Here is a 23913-nt window from a genome sequence, read left to right as displayed (position 1 = left end):
ACTTATAAGTGAAATCATATGGTATTTGGTTTTCTGTTCCTGTGTTAATTCACTTAGGATAACGGCCACCAGCTGCATCCATGATGCTGCAAAGACATGATTTTTTCGTTTTTATGGCTACATAGTATTCCATGGTATGTACGTCCCACATCTTTATCCAGTCCACTGTTGATGGGCATCTAGATTTAGTCCATGTCTTTCTTAATGTGAATAGTGCTGCAATGAACATACACATGCATGTGTTGTGTCTTTTTGGTAGAACAATGATACAAAGGCTTTTTAAGAGTTAGAACAAAATTACAATTCGATTATGTATCCAATCACACAATAATCAGTGTACCTTAAATCGGTACACTGACCAGGTGTACACCTTCTTTGCTGTGACTTCTCAGAATGAAAACAGAAAGACATTTTAGAATTGGCTGAGCAACAAATTCCACCCATGTTTATGGAGCTGGCTGAGTGGTGGGGATGGAGTGGGCAAAATCTTTACTTCCGGGACACACATTAAGTGACCAAACTGCAATAATACCCAAGTCTTAGAATCACATAGCTTCAGAGAATCCTGAATAGGAAGAATTTCACATGTATAAGATGAATGGTGAAAGAAGAATAGAAAAATATCCACCAGCATTGACACTTTGGCGTCAAACAATCTATTCTGATTTCTTCTCTTCCTCTTATAAACTATGTAACCTTAGGCAAGTTATTGAAACTTTTTAGCTCTCAGTTTCCTCATCTGTGAAATGATAAAAATAGCCATTTATTAGGACAGGTGGAATCCATAAATGTGGTAATATCTGCTAGGATCCAAAGGTTTTCATCCCCCCGAAATTCATATATTGAAATCCTCACCCCGACAGCAATGGTATTAGGAGGTGGGGCCTTGGGAGATGGTGAGGTTATGGTGACAGAGCCTGACAAATGGGATTAGTGTCTTTATAAAAGAGGCTCCTGAAAGATCTCCTGCCCCTCCCACCATAAGACGTTTACAACAAAGAAACATTGTTTACGAGCCAGGAAACCTGGCTCACCAGACCCTGAATCTGGAGGTACCTTGAAATTGGACTTCTCAGCCTCCAGAGCTGTAGGGAACAAGTTTCTGTGGATTGTATACTATCAAGTCTATGACATTTTATTATAGCAGCCTAAAAGGACTGATACAAAGTATAAAAACGGGCCGGGTGCGGTGGCTCAAGCCTGTAATCCCAGCACTTTGGGAGGCCGAGGCGGGTGGATCACGAGGTCGAGAGATTGAGACCATCCTGGTCAACATGGTGAAACCCCGTCTCTACTAAAAATACAAAAAAAAATTAGCTGGGCATGGTGGCACGTGCCTGTAATCCCAGCTACTCAGGAGGCTGAGGCAGGAGAATTGCCTGAACCCAGGAGGCGGAGGTTGCGGTGAGCCGAGATCGTGCCGTTGCACTCCAGCCTGGGTAACAAGAGCAAAACTCTGTCTCAAAAAAAAAAAAGTATAAAAACGGTTTCATTTTCTAAAGTGTCCTATTTTCATCCAAATTTTGGCTAATAGCCAAGGTTTAGCAAACCATATTAGTTCTCCAAATGTATCCAATTTTAGAGCTGTATATTTTTTCAAGAAAGTCAATGATATCACCATAAAGATGTTTTGAAGCGGGAACCTCAGGAATATATGAACCTATGAAATTCAAACCAAATATAATCTATCCTTTGTTTTATATCATTTCAAAACTGAAAAAAAGTTTAAAAATACACCAATATACTAAAATATCAAAAAGATGAAAACCTCTTAAATATCCCTGTATCACAAATGATTAAGAATATCCAGCTTTATAAAAGATACTATCAAGTATCAGAAAGTCATTATGCATTTATTTTGGGCAACGTTATTTCTGGAAATGACATAGAGAAAACGTTGAGGTGTGTGCTGGGTTCCCTTTTGTTTGGCAGAAACCAGTTTCACATTTCCTTCTTTCACACCACAGAACTGAGAATCCTGTGAGGGTAAAAGGGAAGAACAGGAGCTGCTGATGGTCTAACTTTATTTTGCTAGCACTGTGTTATAAAGTTAATGATATGCCTTTAACTGCCTGACAAGTTATTTAATTCAGCTACAGCTATTAAAAATTCCTATTCATTTGACCTAGGATGGAGTTCTAGCTATGAAACAAAGAACGACAGAAAAAATCATTCAAATATTCTCTGTGTAGCTTATAAAAAACAGAAATTTAGTTCTTACAGTTCTGGAGGATGAGAAGTCCAAGGACCAATTTTCAAACATACTAAGCTCTTTAAAAACAAATAACACAAATTGGTAACTTAATTACAAGTGCCTTATTGTTATTACAGAATGTTGGCCCCTCATGGTAAATTACCACACACAGGCCATGCTACATTTGTCTAAAGGAGGTTGACATCCATGAGAATGGTATGGAAGATTCTCCAGGGAATGAAGATGTGGCTGTAAGTCACAGCTGTTTGTTCTCCTTTAAAGATATGAAAGTTCCCAAGGGCATGAGTTTCAAACAGGCCATTCTACCCTTGACCTTTTATCCTCAGATGAGTAGAGCTAACTTCCCATCTAGTCACTACCTGGTATTCACTTCATGGTCAATCAAGTGCAAAAAGAGAAAATAACTCATATAACTTAACAGTCCAGGTTTGACTTCAGGCATAACTGGATCGAGATGCCCAAATTCTATCTATCTTGGTCTCTGGCTTCCACGTTCATCTGTTTTCATTCTAAGGCAGATTCTCATTTAATACCAAGATTAGCCACCAGTAGGCCCAGTCTTAAACCTATAAACTTAGCAACCCTCACTAAAAAAAGCATTACTTTTTCCCTAGTCTCAGTGACTGAAGTTGATTGGCTTTGATTGACCTGGCTAGTCATACGCCCACCCTTATAACATTCACTAAGGCTAGTGAGATGCTACACTCTCAAAGGCTAGGACTTGGTGATACAACCACCCTACAACCACAAAGTAAAGCCAACTGCATCTGAACCACATGGGCTGAGTACAAGGGCAGTTTCTCAATGGGAAACTGCAGAGTGCTACTTCCAGAAGGGAAAATGATACTGGGCATGCAAAACACTACCAAACTTTAACTGATGTGGTGGAAAGAAAAATAAAAACAAAAACTCAAAGCAAATTCAATAATTTTTCAAGCAGTGACCAAATGGATTTGATAATATGAACAAGAGAAAGGAGTAAAAAATAACTGACTATATATCTTATTGACTCATCTAAGGCTAGATACAGCAAACAATCTAATAAAGTGTTTATAATTTCTTTGATTTTTAGAGCCAAGACCTAAGAACGAAGTTGAAATAGAAATTAATTAGGTCACTGTATTAGTTGGGGTTTTCCAAGGAAAAAGAATCAATTGCATGTGTCTGCCTGCCTGCCTGTCAATCTATCGATCTATCCATTCATCCATCCATCCATCTATTCATCCATCCATCCGTCATCTATCAATCAAGAGGTCTAAGGAGCCTCTGAACATGGGTTGTGGGTATGTCACACAGTGTAAAGCTTGGTTTGTCAAGGATTTGTAGCTGTGCACTGACCCTAAAATCTGTGTGTAGTTGACACAAAAAGATACAAGGAAGAAAATAAGCATGTTTTTTCAATTATAGCTTTTGGGGATGAGCTGGAAACTTTTACTGAAAAAAGTTAGAAAATCTTTCCTTTTCAACATTTTCTATAGGAAAGTCTATTGTCCAATTTAGAGATATCATGAGCTATTTTGGAATAATAAATTTATTTTCATACACTAAACTCTAAGGCCTAAATTTTATAGAGAATTTTTCTTTGCAGACTCATTCACTAAGCTACAAATGACTAGATGCTTGCTGGCATTTTTTAAAAACCTCAATGATACCAAAATTCACTAAGCAATCCCGAATATCTCTCTTAATGCCAAAATTCAATTTGTATTTTATCCAGAATCTCGTAGTCTCCATTTACATGGTACCAGTACTACCACTACTGCTTACTTTATCTTATGTGACACAATAACCAATTAAATTTTCAATTCAAGCCCAAATCTTAACTTTGGTGTGCGAGAATATAGCAAAAACCAATGATTTAAATTACATTTTTCAAATTCTTCAATGTAACTGATTGTTTATTGTTAACAAAGGGAAATTTGTTAAGTTTAGCAGTGTTTGCAAACATTAGTTTTTTTTTTGTTTGTTTGTTTTTGTTTTTTTTTTTTTGAGACAGAGTTTCGCTCTTATTACCCAGGCTTGAGTGCAATGGCGCGATCTCGGCTCACCGCAACCTCCGCCTCCTGGGCTCAGGCAATTCTCCTGCCTCAGCCTCCTAAGCAGCTGGGATTACAGGCACGTGCCACCATGCCCAGCTAGTTTTTTGTATTTTTAGTAGAGACGGGGTTTCACCATGTTGACCAGGATGGTCTCGATCTCTCGACCTCGGGATCCACCCGCCTCGGCCTCCCAAAGTGCTGGGATTACAGGCTTGAGCCACCACACCCGGCTCGCAAACATTAGTTTTAATAAGTCCATTTACTTCAAAACCATAGGGTAGATAGATTATGGCAAGTTTTTTTTTTTTTTTTTTTTTTTTTTTTGAGAGTGTCTCACTCTGTCACCCAGGCTGGAGTGCAGTGGTGCAATCTCAGGTCACCACAACCTCCACTTCCCGGGTTCAAGTGTTCTCCTGCCTCAGCCGCCCCAGTAGTTGGGACTACAGGCATGCAACACCATGCCTAGCTAATTTTTGAATTTTTAGTAGAGACAGGATTTCACTATGTTGGCCAGGCTGGTCTTGAACTCCTGACCTTGTGATCTGCCCACCTCTGCGTCCCAAAGTGATGGGATTACAGGCATGAGCCACTACGCCTTGCCAGAAACTCTTTAAAAAATAAAATGTTTGTTTGCTTGTAATGACATGAAATCAAGTTTCTAATCACTGTATGTTTAACAAGAAACCATTCCCTCATAATTTCAAGGGGGAAAAAACACGCTTTAGTTGTGGCATTTCAGAACTGTAATACTTCCAAATTTAAACATCTTTTGTATTTGAAGGTGTTTTATTACTATCCCAATTGAGTTAATAATCTCCTTTATCTAGTAAATCTCCTGTATTTCTCTAAAAGTTAAATAAACTTGATAAGAATAGTCAATCCTCAGAAATATACCATTAAAAACACATACTGGGACATATACTTTGCTGAAAGCTATTACCTTTCAAACTAAGTGTTCAGTTGTGTTTCATGATTTTAAAAAAAGTAGATAAAAGCATTACTTCCCAAGTACCTCCACTTTATAAAAATAAGTGGAGACTCAGAATTGCCTGTGTTTATTTCTGTATTCTCACTCATATTCGTGAAACTTAACAGCCAATATGGTTGACTGCTGTTGGTCAAGACCTAAGAATGATAGAGAAACCATTTGATTTTCAAAAACATCCACTTCAGCAGGCTATTACATAACTACATGTTCACAGTTAAATTCATAAGAGATTAAGGGAAACTAGTAATAGCTGAGGGCAGTTTGTTTTCATGAAGATAACAGATGTCAGCAAAAACTTAGGCAGTGTCATGAATTTTGCACAAGAATGTTAAGCTATAAGCAGGGCAACCATAGCGGAGGTAGAAAATCTCTACCAAAATCAAGTCCAGATAACCATCAGTTTTCTATACTGTGACTCAATGTGTAATCACCTTTTGGAGGTGGAGTGAGTCTATGAGGCCAGTGGGATCTGATGTTTCAGGGCAGTCATAGCTCTTCTCAAGGACTGAACTGTTCTGGTTTTGTTTTTCTTTAAAAGAGCCATCCACAAGACTATTTAACAAACCAATCGACACTTTAGCCAACCTCGACTGAAAAAATAAAATGGTTTACAGAATATTTCATACTACCTAGGCACTCTAACGCATGTTCAGGAATTCTGAACATGGATATTTGTGAGTACATGAATGCAGGTATTTTTCTGGGAAGTTAGTTCAGAGTCTTCATCACCTTCTCACAGGCGTCTTTAACTTCCAAAAAGTTAAGACCATAATAAAACTCACTACAATTATTTTCTTATTAATAAATCATTATGGGTATTTCAAAATTCACTTGCTAAAAATTACTTGCTTGAAACCATGCCAGGTAAGCAGTTTTAGAATAGACTGTCAGGTTGTAGAACAGCATGTTATATAGAACTAAACACAGTATTTTAAAAATAGAAGAATCCTGTATATGTTACAAGGTAAATAGCTATTTCCATATTTGTAAAAAAAAAAAAAAAAAAATCTAACATTTTATTCAAATATATACATGCATTTCTACCTTAATATTTGTGATCAACATTGTGTGAGACCAACATATGTAATCTAACTTCTCTACTAGCATCTATATACAAGAGAAACTGTTTATAAAACCTTGCTTTTTAGATTAATAGAATTTTAAAATAATTTAGTCACTTGGAATATTTAGGCACAATATAAGGAAGCTCTAAATGATTTTATTTATATTGGTTATTTCTGTAATTTTATATTACAAAATAGTAAGTAGGCTCATTAATTTTTCCAAAACATAGCTTTATTACAGCTTTACTGTAAATCAGATATATTTTTCTCTGTACACATTTTGTATGCTCATTAAAAGTTTGGTTCCCTAAATGGGTATGAACAAATATTGGCAAAATTGTTCAAGAATATTTTCCTTTGAAAAACTTATTACTATGCCTTTGAAAAATAACAGGTCTACGAAATACTGCAATATGGCAATTTTAAAGTCACTTATTCCATAACAAATATTCCTATTTTAAGTAAAAAACCTAAGATTTTAATTTGTCCCTATGAAAAGCCTAAGCAATGTCATACTTAGAAAAACTGAAAGATGGCAGAACTAATGAAGATCTAACGATCCTGATGTTCAGATAAAACTGGAGTGTTTATATTCTCAATAACAAAATATTTCCTTAGAGAAAAGAAATCTAGCATCTGACTTAAGTGAATAAAGCTGAAACAGTATTTTTGCCAGTGCTCAGGTAAATCACACAGATCAAGGAAGCTAACTGTACTTCTGATAACAGGTGAGTGAACAGGTGAATGTACAATCAAAACTTAAAAATGATATGTAATTCCAAAGTTGAACATGCCATTCCCTCAAACTAAAAGCAATCATTTAAAAAACATAAAAACAAACAAACAAAAACTCTCTAATGGTCAATTCAAACTGGCTGTATAAACTGAGTTTTAATGGCTACAAAATCTTTCAAATTGCTAACAGCACAACTGATTAAACTGAAGGACTGTATTTGGGGTGGGAAAAAAACCCCAAAACCTAGTTCAGTGGCAATGTCCTATGGGACAAAAAGCTTTTAGACAAAATGACAGCTGTCTTTAAAAAAGGGCAAAGAGGCCGGGCGCGGTGGCTCAAGCCTGTAATCCCAGCACTTTGGGAGGCCGAGGCGGGTGGATCACGAGGTCGAGAGATCGAGACCATCCTGGTCAACATGGTGAAACCCCATCTCTACTAAAAATACAAAAAACTAGCTGGGCGTGGTGGCGCGTGCCTGTAATCCCAGCTACTCAGGAGGCTGAGGCAGGAGAATTGCCTGAGCCCAGGAGGCAGAGGTTGCGGGTGAGCTGAGATCATGCCATTGCACTCCAGCCTGGGTAACGAGAGCAAAACTCCGTCTCAAAAAAAAAAAAAAAAAAAAAAGGGCAAAGAGATGATACCATTTCCTCATCTTCCAAACAGCATCCAAGCAAATTCCATCAAGATGCAATCAATTTCCAAGTCATTTATTTATACTCTATATTAACCAGTGCATCTTTTTCATCATCACTCCCTAAGGAGTCTTTTCATAATCCTAATCAACCACCTCCCAAATTTTAATACCAGGTATATTATCTGTTTATGTACAGTGTGTATATTCATGCTTTGTAGATTTTTTTTTGTCCCCCAGAACCATTTTGACAAGGAGCGCGTGGTGCAAACAATGAAAGGTTTATAGTATTAACATGTTTTTATTTGACTAAGTGGGGAGAAGAGAAATATATTTCAGCACTTAGATATGTAGATTATTTCCAAAATAGTTTAACACTCAACTAGTCAGTTCTGTCGAATCAGTTTTCCCCGAAGCAGGCATTGTTCCCAGGTACAAGCAGTCCTCATTTTGCAGGGTATTGTGGGACCATAAAAATGGCCATGCAAAACAATCTTAATAATCAGTGGGGAAAATGACTGTTCCGTGACCTTTAAACTTCTGCTAAAACATTAAAAACTCTTAAGATCACTTGTAAATGTAGGAAAAAAATGCAAAAAAGTTTAAAACTATTTATGTAGTACACTGTAATTTAAAACATTAGAAATAGAATTAAACTGTTTTATTTCATTGTAGAAACTAAGTAGTTTGAATAGGGCTTGCCTTTTCTTCTGCCAAGTAACTTAATGGTACTGAGTAAGCATCCCGTCTATTCATGGCAAACTGTCATACCACCTTTTTTAAGTTTGGGTCAGCTTCCCCCCTTTTACTGCTTGTGCTTTTGAAATATTTCTGTATTCACATTAAATATTCCTTAATGCATTTTTCCTCTTCCTTTGGGACATATTTTTTTTTTCCTGTTGCCGAGGCTGGAGTGCAGTGGTGCGATCTCGGCTCACTTCAAGTTCTGCCTCCTAGGTTCAAGCGAATCTCTTGCCTCAGCCTCCGAGTGCTGGGATTACAGGCATATGCCACTATGTCAAGCTAACTTTTTGTATTTTTAGTAGAGACGGAGTTTCACCATGTTGGCCAAGCTGGTCTCCAACTCCTGACCTTGTGATTTGCCCACCTCAGCCTCCCAATTATGTGGCCCACCTGTAATCCTTGGCTCATGGATTACAGGTGTGAGTCACCGCGCTGGGACACATTTATCTTTATTGCAACCACTTTTCTTACATGTACTGGTAAGTTTGCCTTCACTAAGCTCCTATGAATGCACAGCAGCAGGAACAACATTCCCATGATCAGTGACTTCTACAAATCCATTTATGTTTGATTCAAATTTCACTTCCAGTGTTACCATTTTTCGTTGCTTTGCTGCACTTTGATCTTTGTTGGCTGATTGTTCCCTTCTATAAAATGTCAAGTGGATGACAAAAAGACAGCATAACTACATGCTCTGCTGTGAGTGAACTGAGTACCAGATGCACAGGGACCAGCCACTGGAAGAATTTGAAAAAAGTAACATGACTGGTCACTGATCATGAAAAATATCTGTTATTTACATAGTGATCTGTAGACTGAAGAACTAGCAGAGAAGTTTGTAACTCATGTAATTACTCATAGTTATACTGTGCTAACTAAAATTTTAACTTAGATTTAAACACCACCAGTTTCCTTTCCTTCCTGGTAAGGAAACTGGTGGTGTTTAAATCTAGGTCATTGAAATCTGTGCCCATGGGAACCATGCAAAGTGAGGACTGCCTACATCCTACTTGTTTATACTGATCCAGACAGGCTTAACACTGACTACTGAGAAACAGCCTATCTAAATTTATATCATATAATGAATCTTAAAGCATCCAAGATGAAAAATTACTGCACATTGAGGTGGTTTAAAAATCTCTGTCATTTGACAATGAAGCTTAAAATGTATCTTAGAGTAACAGAATTTTAGAAATAAGGACCTTCAAAGGCCCCATAGTTTGATACCACAGGTTATCCAGCATGTTTATTATGAATTATTTCTCCTCCTTCAATTTCAATTTGCTCATACAGCCACTTGCGGTCACAGCGGCATTCAGCTCCACACTTGGTAGAACCACAGGCAGGACAAGCGTAGAAACATCCTAAGCAATCTTCATCGAGGCAGTCACAGAGGTCCATCCCACTAAAAATGAGGAGCCCCTGGCTATCATAGACCTTACTCTTCGCTGGTATCACCTGTCTGTAAAATAAAACACAATGAATTATACCTCATAAATACGTTATTTTTTATTTAATTGAAAATACGGTACAAAAAAATTAAAGGAGATAAAATATTTTGAGAGGAAGTCCTGCCAAAATGATCTATCATTTATCAGGCTCAAGCCTTATTCTATCATCAGCAGTAAATGAACTCCATGTGAGAAAAGGAGACGTAACTCTAGAGTGTTGAGATAAATCCAAAAAGTCTAACGTGCCTCCTGAAGTCCATTTAAAAGTCACCTCAGCAAAGGAATGAACAAAAGCTTTGTCCAAAAAGTAAGTATAATTTCCCCTTTACTTTAAACAAATGAAAAAGAATGATGGGTTAATAGTGGTTCATTTTATTGGCCACCAATCTCTTCACTGTTTTATCAACGTAGTTTTATTTGTATTACAGTATGCTGCCCCTATAGATTTTTACAGTGCAATTAATGTTTTTTTGTTCTTTAATGGACTCTAGTAAATTTGGCCTAAAAATTTTATATGACTCTATGGTAAGGCATATACAGAAATGTTGACTGAACTTAAAAATAATTCAGATTATGCTAACATTTGTTTTAAAGAGTCATTTATAAACAATTAAATTCTCCATTCATTCTGCTGACTACACAGAACTGCATTTCTATCTCAGACATGTAAAAACTAAAAACCTTGCATTCTCATAAAATAATTACCTTTAGCTAGCACCCACAGAACAGAGATACATGAATTACAGGCACACTTCAGAGGTATTGTGGGTTTGGTTCCAGACCACCACCAATAAAGTGAGTCACATTTTTTTTTTTTTGGCTTTTCCAGTGCATATAAAAGTTAAACTTACACTATAGAGTAGTCTATTAAGTATGTAACAGCCTTCTATCTAAAAAAAAAAGGTACGTACCTTAACTTAAAAATCTCTATTGCTAAAAAATGCTAACAGTCATCTGAGCCTTCAATGAATTGTAGTTATTTCTGCTGGCGGATGATCTTGCCCCAATGAGGACAGCTGACTGATCAGGGTGGTAGTTGCTGAAGGCTGGGGTAGCTGCGGCAATTTCTTAAAATAAGACTACAGTAAGGTTTGCTGCATCAGTGGACTCTTCTTTTACAAAAGGTTTTTCTGTAGCATCTGATGGGTGTTTGATAGCATTTTACCTACAGTAAAATGTTCAAAATTGGAGTCATCCTCTCAAATTCTGCTTCTGCTTTATCTACTAAGTTTATGTAATCTAAATCCTTTGTCATTTCATTAATGTTAACAGCATCTTTACCAGTAGATTCCACCTCAAGAATTCACTTTCTTTGCTCATCTAAGAAGAAACTCCTCATCCATTCAAGTTTTATCACAAGATTGCAATAACTTAGTCATATCTCCAGGTTCCACTTCTAAATCTACTTATCTTGCTATTTCCACCACAATTACTTCCTCCACTGAAATCTTAAACCCCTCAAAGTCATCCGCAAAGATTGGAATCAACTTCTTCCAAAATCTTGGATGGTGAATACTTTCCACAAGGTGTTCAATTTACTTTGCCCAAATCTATTGGAAGAATCACTCACTGTCTATGGCAGCTCTGGCCTCCCAAAACGTATTTTGTAAATAACAAGACTTGAAAGTCAAAGTCCTTCTTGATCATGAGCTGCAGAATGAATGTCACGTTACCAGGCACGAAACATTTATCTCCTGGGACATCTCCATCAGAGCTCTTGAGATCCGGAACATTTTCAATGAGTAGCAATATTTTGAAAGGAATCCTTTCTTCTTCTAGTCAGGAGGTCTGTCAAGTGGGCTTAAAATATTCAGTGAACCATGCTGTAAACAGATATGCTGCCATCCAGGTTTTTCTGTTCCATTTATACAGCAGAGGTAGAGTACATTTAGCATCATTAGGACTCTCGGATTTCTGAAGAGGTAAATAATTGGCTTCAACTTAAAGTCACCAGCTGCATTAGTCCCTACCAAGAGAGTAGGCCTGTCCTTTGAAGACTTGAAGCCAGGTATAGACTTCCACTGTCTAGCTATGAAAGACAGCATCTTCTTCCATTGGAAGGCTGTTTGTTGGTCTGTAATCCCAGCACTTTGAGAGGCCGAGGCAGGCAGATCATGAAGTCAGGAGATGGAGACCATCCTGGCTAACTGATGAAACTCTGCCTCTACTAAAAAGACAAAAAGTTAGCTGGGTGTGGTGGGCACATGCCTATAGTCCCAGCCACTCAGGAGGCTAAGGCAGAAGAATACCTTGAACCCAGGAGGTGGAGGTTGCAGTGTGCTGAGATCGTGCCACTGCACTCCAGCCTGGGCAAACAGAGCAAGACTGTCTTAAAAAAAAAAAAAAAAAAAAAAAAAAGGCAGCTGTTTGTCTACACTGAAAATCTGTTGGGTAGTGTAGCCAGCCACCTTCATCAATTACCTTAGCTAGATCTTCTGGATAACGTGCTGCTTCACCTTGCATTTTTATGTTACGGAGATGGTTTCTTTCCTTGCCCTACTCATAAACGAACCTCTGCTAGCTTCAAACTTTTCTTCTGAAGCTCCCTCACTTCTCTCGGCCTTCTGAGAACTAAAGAGGGTTAGAACCTTGCTTTGGATTAGGCTTTTGCTTAAGGGAATGTGTTATAGCTGGTTTGATCTCCTATCCAGACCATTTAAAGTTTCTCCATATTAGCAATAGAGCTGTCTTGCTTTCTTATCATTTGTGTTCACTGGAATTGTACTTTTAATTTCCTTCTTGAACTTTTTATTTGCATTCACAACTCTGCTGTTTAGTGCAAGAGGCTCTGCTTTTGGCCTGTCTCAGCTTTTGACATGCCTTCCTCCCAAGCTTAATCATTTCTAGCTTATTTAATAAAATGACACACTTGACTCTTCATTTCACTTGAACACTTAAGAGGCCACTGCAGTGTTATTAGTTGGACTAATTTCAATATATTTGTTTCTCAGGACATAGGGACACCAGAGAAGAGAGAGAGAGAGTCTAGGGAACAGCCAGCAGGTGGAGCAGTAACACACACAGCATTTATCAACTAAGTTCACCACCTTACATCGGTGTGGTTCCTAGTGACTCGAAACAATGATAATACTAACACCAAAGATCACCATAACAGATATAGTAATGAAACAGTTGGAAATATTGCAAGAATTATCAAAATGTGACAGAGATAGAGAGTACATGCTGTTAGAAAAATGACACCAGTAGACTTGCTTACCACAGAGTTGCCATAAACTTTCAATTTGTTAAAAAAAAGAAAAAGCACCTTGTAGACAGCAATAAAGTGAAGCACCAATAAAATGAGGCATGCCCATATATAGTAACAATGCTTTTCAAATAAGTGAATTATCTTAATTGTAATTATTTTAACTCTCGTGCCAAAATTATTGTCTTCAGTTTATTGCTACCTTCTTAGAAACAAAGTTTTGGAGTTGACAGGGATACCTTAATTTTATACGAATAAAAACAAAGTCCTTCATAGGTTTTTACTAATTCCAAATTATCCAATTTAAAATATAAACCCAGAAAATTCAAAATTTAAGAGAAAAATAGGGGAATAATACAGATGTGAAGCAGCAAGCTAACACGTCTTCAGTAACAGCCTACCTGTCTGAACCAGCGGTCACATTTTTTGTAAGTCTTCTTTTTTCTCTTTTACCAGTTTCTGGAGCAAATTCAGTTTGCCTTCCTGGATTTGTAAATTGTAACGACCTCAAGGCTTTTGCAGTTCTTCCCTGAAGAAACGTTAACAAATTATCAACTCAAGTCTGGACATCAGATGATAGATTAATGTTTTATTTAATGTTAAAACAAGATAACTCCCTAACCTGGAAGACAGTCTGGGAACACACAAAAAAGAAAACAAGGGCAAGAAAATTCACATGGTCCTAGACCATCTTCAAAACGTACTGGTTAATGTATTCGTAACGTTTCCATTATTTGATTTTAGTCTCTGGTGTATTAGAAGCAGAGGAGGAAGGTATTTTGAAAACTACAATGGCTGCTGCCAACAGAGGCGAAAAGGCACGAAACAGGCTGTATATCCCTGTGGCACATAACAGATTTCCTAAAATTCTTGGGTCCTTATTATTGTATTTTATATATTTCTAAGAGCAGAGAATATGATTTCAAGTTCTAGAATAATATTATAATATTTTAAAAAATCTTTGGCAAAAGGAAATTTTGGTGTTTACGGGTTTATGTTTGTTATTTGGGGAGGAAAGACCCTCAGTTGATACATTCTACAAGAACGTTGGGTAGATAAGGTGAAGACATCTACAGTGACACTATCAGCCAAGTATCTAGTATGAATTGCAGATAAATTGGGCCCTAAAGATGTGCCACTAAAAAGAGAACAACAGGAAAACAGTATCATTTCAAATTTCAACTATCTTTTAACTTGTTTTAATAAGAAGGAGAAAACTGAGAAAAGTATTCCAGCAGTAAGAATTATGAAATCATTAAAAGTAAAAATTCTGAGAAGTGCTTCTTTGACATACTTTTCCCAAACAAAACATGGCTTTATGAAATCTTAAGTTGTTCTGATACGTTTAAATATGCATATAGGCATGTAAATAAGGAATACACGTAAAATATTTAATACTTTACAATGTAAAAATGTATTTTTTTTTTTTAACCACAGGGAGTCCTAAAATTAGCCTTGACCATATCAAGTAGGAATTCAGAGCTAGAAGCAAAGGAAACTCACAAGCATTTAAAAATCTCAAAAATGGCATCGTGTCAAAGGAGAAAGAGTGAAATAAAAAACAATTACTGTGAAATCACCTCTCCAATGTTCCTTTTAAAGGAATGATTTTCAAGTCCTTCATAAAAAGGGGAATTCATCCTGCTACAAAGACCCTTGCTGGTTGCCATGTCCCATGTAGTTATACTTTGGTATCAGAAAAGAAACTAAATCTTGGCTTTGCCAGAATGCTCTCAAACCTACTCCTAAAGTCTTAGCACTAAAAGTTGTAGCTTAGAGTCTAAGGCATATTTTATTATTCCTTTTACAGGCCTACTTCCTTCACTCCCCAGTCTTGACCTTCAGTATATGTAAACCACATTTAGAAACATCATCCACTTTCCCCCTCCTTTTAATTCACTGTACGCTAACAAATACAGTAATACTGTAAATATAGCTTCCTCACAGTTAAGCAAAATCTTACATGGTAGAAATCACATAGTAGAAAAAATAACTGCTATACATACATCTGACTCAGGTTTCCTTCTCTGGCGGTCTTCAGTATCAACATCCACACTTCCGTTGATTATCTGTGTGCATTTTGGACAAAGCTTCCAACCAGGTACAAGCTGTCTTCCGAATTTCGCACTCAGAAAAGTGGCATCATCTAAGTCAATTACATGCAAATTCTTTTTTGCTAGTTTTTTGTGTATGTTAAATGGGTCACAACATGACTTCTGTAAATCCTCAAATCTGTCAATGTAAATTTTTACATGATGAAAGCAAATTGTATTGTTCCCAGAAAGTGTCATTCCAGTTCTAAGTTGAAGTAAAAGCATATCATTTGATGACAATTCTTGCAAAGTCTTAAAACCTGTGTGACGAGTATAGTATGTTTTATGGCACTCATTTGTAGTACGAAGCTGGACTCCAACTGAACATGGATCCATCATTCTTGATTCTAGCAAATTTTCCCTGCTTTATTTTGTCTAGAGGTCTAGGTCATGGGCTGATCACCCTAGAGAAAATATTAAAGAGAATCAAATTTGCACTGCAAGTTTATCTAGGAAACTGAAAAAGCATTTGATAAAATTCAACACTCATCTAAAAGAAAATAAGGGGAAAAAAGAGTTATTTACCAAAGTCCTATTATAAACATTTAATAATCAAACAGAAGCATTCCCCATAAAGTCAGAACTTCACTAGAACACCTGCTATTACAGATATTTAGGACCATATTAGAATTAAACAGGAGGAAATAAGAAATATTATCCAAAGATGATATCAACATCTACATGAGAAATATAAGAGGTTTAACAAACTATTTGAACTAGTAAGAGAATTCACCAGGGATGCTACAAACCAAAAAACACTGTATCTTACAAAATATGTGAATCTTACAAAAGACACACAACAAGACCTTCGTGGAGAAAATTATCAAACTGAAAGATAAAAATCAATACCCTAATAAATGCAGCTATATATAATGGAGTGCTTCACTACAAGAAATACATCAATTCTCCAGGAATTCATCTATAAACTCAGTGCTATTCCAATCAAAGTTCCATCAGATATTCTACTCCCACCCCCTTGGAATTTAGTAAGCTGGTCTAAATGAAAGAATAAAGTTCTAAGAAAGCCAAGATAATGTTGTAGGAAAATACAGTAAGATACTGTACTATAAACCTATTCTAATTCAAACTGTGGATTGGTATAGTATAGACAAACAGATCCATGAATAGATGAGGGCTAGGTAAATGACACGTGATACTGTTTAATCAATAGGTATCACACATTAATGTAGAAGGGAATTTAACCAGTTAACTATATGGAAAAAGATCTCTTCTGCACAAACAAAAATCAATTACAGGTAGATTAAAGAATTAAACATGAAAAGAAAAACTAAACATGTTTATGAGAAAATAAAGAATGTTTTGTGACATGGGAGAGGGAAGAATTTCAAACAAGCAAGCAAGTACCAAAAAGAAAAAAAAGACGGATACATTTGATTATATGTACAATTTACACATTTCTGTATAACTAAAGGAGAAAACAATGACACTTGAAAGGCATTGTTAGGATTATTATTGCAAATATTCAAGTAACTCCTCACTTCTAAAAATCAATTAGAAAATGACAGTCCACTGGAAAACTAGACAAATATAGCTATGCAATTCACAGAGAAAGAGAACAAAAGCCAATACATGCATACAAACTCTTTCCATCATAGTTCCTAGGAAAATGCAAATTAAATATCATTTCTTAAACATTTGCTTGAAATCAATTTAAAAATCTGATATCTGGTTAAGATGTGGCAAACTCTTAGGTGCTCCTTATAATAACTTTGGTAGGAATGTAAATTGCTGCAACTGTTTTAGAATGTTTTTGGCAATTTCTTATAACACTGAGGAAGCACGTACCTTGGGACTGAGCTCTTTTCAGTTTTGGGTGTCAGTTGGAGAAAAATACCTCCAATGTGAGCACAAGTTATAACTTTCAGCACTCACTAAGAAAGATGACAACTTAATTGCAAAGGATGTGAAGTTGTTACTCATACAAAGGACTCCTACATGTTACAACAGTTAAAATGAATAAACTACATGAATTACATGAATAAATCTCAAAGACAATCTTAAGTGAAAAAAGTTGCAAAGGTTATATAGTATCATCATTAAAGGTAAAATTTTTAAAAATAAGATAGTATGTAAGATTTATAGATGAAATGTGAATACATACTAAAATAAACATGAGTGATACTTCTTAGGGGAAAAAACATTCCCCCCTCCTCACAAAATTTACAGAAAATAAGGCTTGGTGACATGTACATAGTGCCTCACTACTGTCCACAGTTTCTATTTGAAATTTTTCATAAATATTTTTCAAAGTAAATAAACAAAACTAATTTGAATTCTCAAGAAAAGATGCAATCAATGCAAGTCATTAGGAAAAAAACTGCTATTGAGAAAAGATGTGAACCACTGAAATCTGAGTGGTACTACTGTGAAATCTGGGATTCAGCAATTTCACAAGTGTTTTTAAGCTTGGAGCCAAATTAAAAAAAAAAAAAAAAAACTGGAGAGAAATCTTAAACACTTTTTGATATGGTTTCTTCAGAGAATAACAATCAGCAAAATTATATAAAAAGACCCTGGCCTCAGGTAACAAAAAATGGTGAATAAATGTCTGCGTTTTAAGTCAAAATACTATATTTAGAAAGTTAAAAAATAAAATACACTTCGCAGTGTTAAAAAATGTTATGGAACATTTTAACTGAAAAAATGTTTTAAAGCTGATTAAAACAGAGTATATTTATATTCATTTATTCTGTTTTAGCCAGATTTTTACAGTGAACAATATAGGCCCCAGTCAAATCAGATAAAATGGCTTCTATCACAGTATTAGAAAATTTTTTTCTAGCCAGGAGCTGTGGCTCCGCCTATAATTCCAGCACTTTGGGAGGCTGATATGGGTGGATCACTTGAGGGCAGGAGTTCTAGGCCAGACTGGCTAATACAGGGAAACCCCATCTCTACTAAAAATACAAAAATATTAGTCGGGTGTGGTAGTGCAGCTACATAGGAAGCTAAGGCATAAGAATCTCTTGAACCCAGGAGGCGAAGGTTGTGGTGAGCCAAGATTGCATCACTGCGCTCCAGCCTGGGCAACAAAGTAAGACACTTGTCTCAAAAAAAAAAAAAAAAAAAGGTTTTTTTTCTTCAAATAGATAATTGAGTTAAGATAAATTAAGGAGGAAAAAAAAGCAAACCAGAGGTAAAGTTGCAAAACAACAAATTGTGGGAATGTATCTTAGCAAATAAGAGATACAATCTGGCTCTGACTTTTCTTAATAGTCAATACAAGGGAAACTAGATCAACTATTCCTCAGCACTGTACAGAAAATGCTTAGTATCTTGTTAATGCCACAGATTCTTTATGTTTGTAGGTAACTATCACCAATTTTTAGCCACAGATCTATAATGGAATTTTTTTTTATCATAAAGCTATTTCCTAGTATTCACAACTTGGGCTACTTCAGCCATAACTGATAGGAAAAGCATCTTGGATTCAGGAATATAATTACTTTAGAAACCGTATCTGTCCATAGTAGTAATACACTGTGACCCTTTAGGCTAATTTCATTTACCCTATTAATTTTAATTTTAGGTAAAAAATTCTTTTCCTTAGTTATTAGGGAGTCTCTGTTCCATTAGTTTCCTTTAATCCTGACTAAATTACTACAAAATTCACAAGAATTCATCATGATTAAAGGAAGCTAATGGAACAGACTCTGTAACTTGTGTCAGTGAAGTTGAATACCTATTTCTGAAATTCCTGGCCTCAAGTGATCCTCTCACTTCAGCCTTCTGAGCAGGTGGGTCCTGTGATTTGTTTACAGGAAGTTCAGGTTTTTCTTAGTAACAGGCAGGACACTGAGCTGGCACCAAAGAAAGATCTCTACTTACTAGATGTAGAAAATGGGGTCACCAGATTTGGCAAATAAAAAACTCAGGATGTCCTGTTAAATTTGAATTTCAGACAATGAATTACTCCTTTACAGGATCAGCTCATTTTAAAATTAAAATATCCTATCAGATAAAAGACATTGTCAACCGTGATAAAAACTAAATTTTACACAGATTAAAACATAGCAGCAAACTAATCCCACTCGCTTGAGTAAAAGTGCTCACACCTAAGTCAAGGTAGTTCTATATTTAGTCTTCCATAGGTCAGCTTTCTGATCTACAATTAGGCAATTCATTCAGGTACTGTGGAAGAGTCCAAGTCCAGCCAGCTCAAGGCACACTAAATTTCAGACACTGATCATAAGTGGTCACTGTCTGCCTTCTAAAAATTACACCGTCTGGTTGCTGCTCCTCTGTTATATTCCTCAATGTCCTCATTTCTAGCTCTTTCTGTCTCCCTCCTATAAGCTAAAGTTCTGCTGAAGAGCTCTTTGGGTCTGTTTCCTAGCAACTGTTTTTGCTCATTTTGGTCTGTGTTCTGGCAATGTGGCCTACAATTTATATTTTATTTTCTTCAAATGAGAGTCCAGCAACTTCATGTTGTTCCTTTTACCTACAGTACAGTGCTAAGTTCCTCCATAAGGATGATTTACCTGGCCCCTTCCTTAATTAACATAGCCGGAAATGCATTACTATTTACTACCCCTGAATCAGCACTGGCATCAGCTGAGACCTCAGTAGAAATGCAGAATCTCAGTATCAGCCCCAGACCCAAAGAATCAGGATTTGCATTTCAAAAAAGATCCCCAGGTGATTTTTAAGCACATTACAGTTTGTCAGGTACTGCTTCAGATAATTCAATTTAAAAAATTTAAATTTGAAATGTTTTGATATCTTCTATATTTTATAGGCAATGAATTACTTCTGTTTTTTTGTTTTTTTTTTTTTTTTGAGGAGGAGTTTCGCTCTTGTTACCCAGGCTGGAGTGCAATGGCACGATCTCAGCTCACCGCAACCTCCACCTCCTGGGTTCAGGCAATTCTCCTGCCTCAGCCTCCTGAGTAGCTGGGATTACAGGCACACACCACCATGCCCAGCTAATTTTTTGTATTTTTAGTAGAGACGGGGTTTCACCATGTTGACCAGGATGGTCTCGATCTCTTGACCTTGTGATCCACCCGCCTCGGCCTCCCAAAGTGCTGGGATTACAGGCTTGAGCCACCGCGCCCGGCTACTTCTGTATTTTATAGAAGATATCAAAAAAGAATAAGAAAAACACAGATATGTATCTGCGCTACAGGAACTCTAACCTAGGGAAGATTATTGGGAGACAGGAGGTTTAAACTGGATGCACTAAGGACAGACAAAAACATGTGCCTCAATAGAAAACTGCACTGTTGAGAGCACAGCCTTTCAGGTTTTCACATTCCGATTATATGGAAGTCTGATTCTTTCAGCATCTTGGAGCAATTTTACAACTGTCAACTGTAGATAACCAACAGCAGTGCAAAATACTTGTGTGTATTCTTGTGAATTCTATCTGGTGAAGGTTCAATGGACTTCCGTCTCACCGTGGAAACAGCCAATTTTGCCTTTACTTGCACATTTATTTCAATATTCATGCTCTATAAGCATGTCTACCTTTTATTGTCAGTTAAACTGGTTATAGCATCTTACCAGTTCCTATGTTAATAATCTTTTAACACAAGAAAAGATTTACTTGCTCCAGTCAATCATTTTGGTCAGTATAAAACCTAGTATTCGTCATAGGAGAAGAAAAAAAATCCAGCTTCTTATAACAATCAAATCAATAACCAAAACCCCAGTCTTCGAAATTCACCGTGGTATAAATAAAATCCAAGTGTTCAATACTTTTCAATGCAAATAACAAAGATGCTTTTTGACAAGCTGAATTTGCTTGAGTCCTGTGCTGGTTCTTTATTAGTCATAATTTAAAAAATCCTCCCACCCTTGAGTTAGGTAAGACTCAAGGATACCTCCTTGTTTACCTATGACCAGGCAAGAGAAAGGCCCTCCGAATTCCCATTTTTTGCTTCAATTATGAATTTATGAATAATATGCTAAGCTGCTTGGCCCTACAGATCAAATGGAACAAAATACTTGTTAATCGAACTTTAGTTTCTCTCCCTCCCCCAGGTCGCTGAAGTTTGGCCAACTCTCAGCCAGAGCCAGCGAATAAGTTTCTCAGATCTACTATTAGATTAAGCCACCCTTATATCCTACTTCCTCACACCAATTCTTTCTAGCAAGTTCACTCCTTGAAGACTCTTGCAGATCTTTTGGTTCTACCCATTGCAAAAGTCCCTTTTCTCCTCCTGCAATAACCCTTTTGAATAAAGTTTCTCCTAAGTCTGGATTTCTTATTTGACATTGTATTTTAAAAATTCTGCATAGGAGAAAATTCAGACTTTCCCCTGCCTTAGGATTGACATCACTTTAGTGCTTAAATATAGGATGTTTTGTAATTCTAGGATTAACATTTAATATTTTTGTAGACTAGCAAAGAGTCAAAAGAGAATGAAATAAATGTAGAATAGATTTATTAGACCTGTTCTATTACCTTAGGTAGCAAACAATAGTATTTGTTTCTCATACAATCTGAATGCTGCCAGCTCAGGGAATTATCCAGCTTTACTTTATAACATCTGCAGTTTTAATGAGTTCTTAAGAATTACCTCCTGCTACCCATTACCAAACGGTAAGGAAGGTAGGTTAGGTTAATTAAGGAAGATGAGAAAACTCATACGTGGCCATGATGCTTGCAAGACTTCCCAATAATGCAAGGTCTAGGACATTATCACAGGGGTTTCGAGGTGTTAAAGCAGAACACCCTCACCACCACTAACAAAACAGCAGAACAGTCACTAACAAAACAACAGCAGAGGGAATTTAGGATTAATCAGGGAACTCACTTTTTCTCCCTAAATTTGTAGGGAGATGTGGCAATACCTGTTCCAATATGTTTTTTTTTTTTTTTTTTTTTGAGACGGAGTTTCGCTCTTGTTACCCAGGCTGGAGTGCAATGGCTCGATCTCGGCTCACCGCAACCTCTGCCTCCTGGGTTCAAGCAATTCTCCTGCCTCAGCCTCCTGAGTAGCTGGGATTACAGGCACGCGCCATCATGCCCAGCTAATTTTTTGTATTTTTAGTAGAGACGGGGTTTCACCATGTTGACCAGGATGGTCTCGATCTCTCGACCTCGTGATCCACCGGCCTCGGCCTCCCAAAGTGCTGGGATTACAGGCTTGAGCCACCGCGCCCGGCCACCTGTTCCAATATGTTAATTTCCCTTCACATAGTTTTTTAGTTTGTTACCAGTCTCCTTATTAGTGGGAAAAGTTACATTTAGAAGAAATTTAACCAAACAAAAAATTACTTCATTTTTAGGTCAACTGATGTCTCTTTTAGGAAAAACACGAAAAAAAAGTTTTCATGAAATGTTTTATGAAAAAAATTAAAGGCTTTTTTTGGCATAGGGTCTTATGACTTATAAAGCATCTTCCCAGACGATCTCTTATTTAATAAAAATATAATTTATATCTACCCCTACCCTCCAAATTAGCTTTAGCAATGGACACATACATCAGTCACACATCTTGCAACTGAACTTTTTGTGCCTGTCATCTTCAAATACTGACTACTTACATGAGAACTGACATTAATCAAAGGGCCCAAAGGAGAAGAGGACAGTCTCAATCCTCAAGATCTTGGCCCAATAATAAAGGTAAAGACAATGTGGCTGGCGCCGTGGCTCATGCCTATAATCCCAGCACTTAAGAATGCCGAAGAAGACGGATCACGAGGTCAAGAAATCCAGACCATCCTGGCCAACATGCGAAACCCCTTCTCCACTGAAAATACAAAAATTAACCGGGCGTGGTGGTGCGCACCTGTAGTCCCAGCTACTCGGGAGGCTGAGGCAGGAGAATCGCTTGAACCCAGAGGCTGAGGTTGCGACAGAGCGAGACTCCGTCTCAAAAAAAAAAAAAAAAAAAAAAAAGGTAGACAATTTAAAACAAAAACATAATCCATAACATCATTCATTGAAAAGATTTGGTTCAAGTGCTGGTAGTTAGGACGTGCCAGGTACAGTGCTTAGGACAAACATCATTTCAGGAACCTTCAAAACCATCCTGAGGTTAAGTACTGTCGTTCTCATTTACAGACGAAGAAACTGAAGCCCTCGGCTGTTGTCATCGTGCCTGACACAGTGCCCAAACCCTACAGCGACTCCCACCCCAACCGTGTAAGAGGCCACATACATTTCGTCCTTAGTCCACGGCTATTTACAAACGACTGAAACCAGCAGATCGGTCCAATGGGCATCTACGCAGGTCACGGTACCGGGATGGAAAAATAACCATGAGCCTCTGGCCTCCAACGGCCGGGGTTCAGAGGATTCGGATCTGACAAATGAAAAACAGAAACAGCAGAGAGATAGGCCGTCTACGGGGTTCAAGGCCACAATCACCCTAAGCAGTTCAACTCGAAATCCTAGCTTCGAGGGCCCTGGGCCTACCCGACAGGTGACAACAACCCTCGGAGAGGGCAGAGGCGGCGGGACCCGCGCTGGGCTTTGACCCAGGGCTCCGCGGGGCAGGGGCAGAGGCGGGGTGAGCGGGCCCGGCCAGCAATGGAAATCCCCTACACGTGCGGGCCTCCGCTCCCACTTCTCCCCCGGGATCCCAGTGACGCCGCCGGGCTCCGTCGCCACCCGGGGGCCCGTGTCGATTCTCCCGCTCCTCCCCCACTCTCCTTCCACCTTAACTCCAGCTCTCCTCCGCCCGGCGGGGCAGGATCCGCGTCCTCGGAGGCTACGCTCGCCAGCCGGCTTCCCAGCCTTTCCCCGCGCTACCACTGAGAGGACGGCAAGCGCG

The 23913-nt window shown here is 37.6% G+C and overlaps 1 protein-coding gene across 1 annotated transcript; it reads right to left on the bottom strand.

Annotated features, from left to right (window-relative positions):
- Nucleotides 1-7733: 7733 nt before the first annotated feature.
- ARL14EP (ARF like GTPase 14 effector protein) lies at nt 7734-23908 on the bottom strand. Its single transcript, XM_010332062.2, has 5 exons — nt 23799-23908; nt 23299-23442; nt 15080-15570; nt 13475-13602; nt 7734-9879 (listed from the first exon to the last, which is right to left on the bottom strand). The coding sequence occupies exons 3-5, from the start codon at nt 15503-15505 to the stop codon at nt 9651-9653; spliced, it is 783 nt and encodes a 260-aa protein (XP_010330364.1). The 5' UTR covers nt 15506-15570; nt 23299-23442; nt 23799-23908; the 3' UTR covers nt 7734-9650.
- Between the last annotated feature and the right edge of the window lie 5 nt (nt 23909-23913).

Source organism: Saimiri boliviensis, chromosome 6 (genome assembly GCF_048565385.1).
Source record: "Saimiri boliviensis isolate mSaiBol1 chromosome 6, mSaiBol1.pri, whole genome shotgun sequence".
NCBI lineage: Eukaryota > Metazoa > Chordata > Mammalia > Primates > Cebidae > Saimiri > Saimiri boliviensis.
The sequence above is the reverse complement of the archived record's forward strand: the minus strand, read 5'-3'. Positions and strand labels throughout refer to the sequence as shown.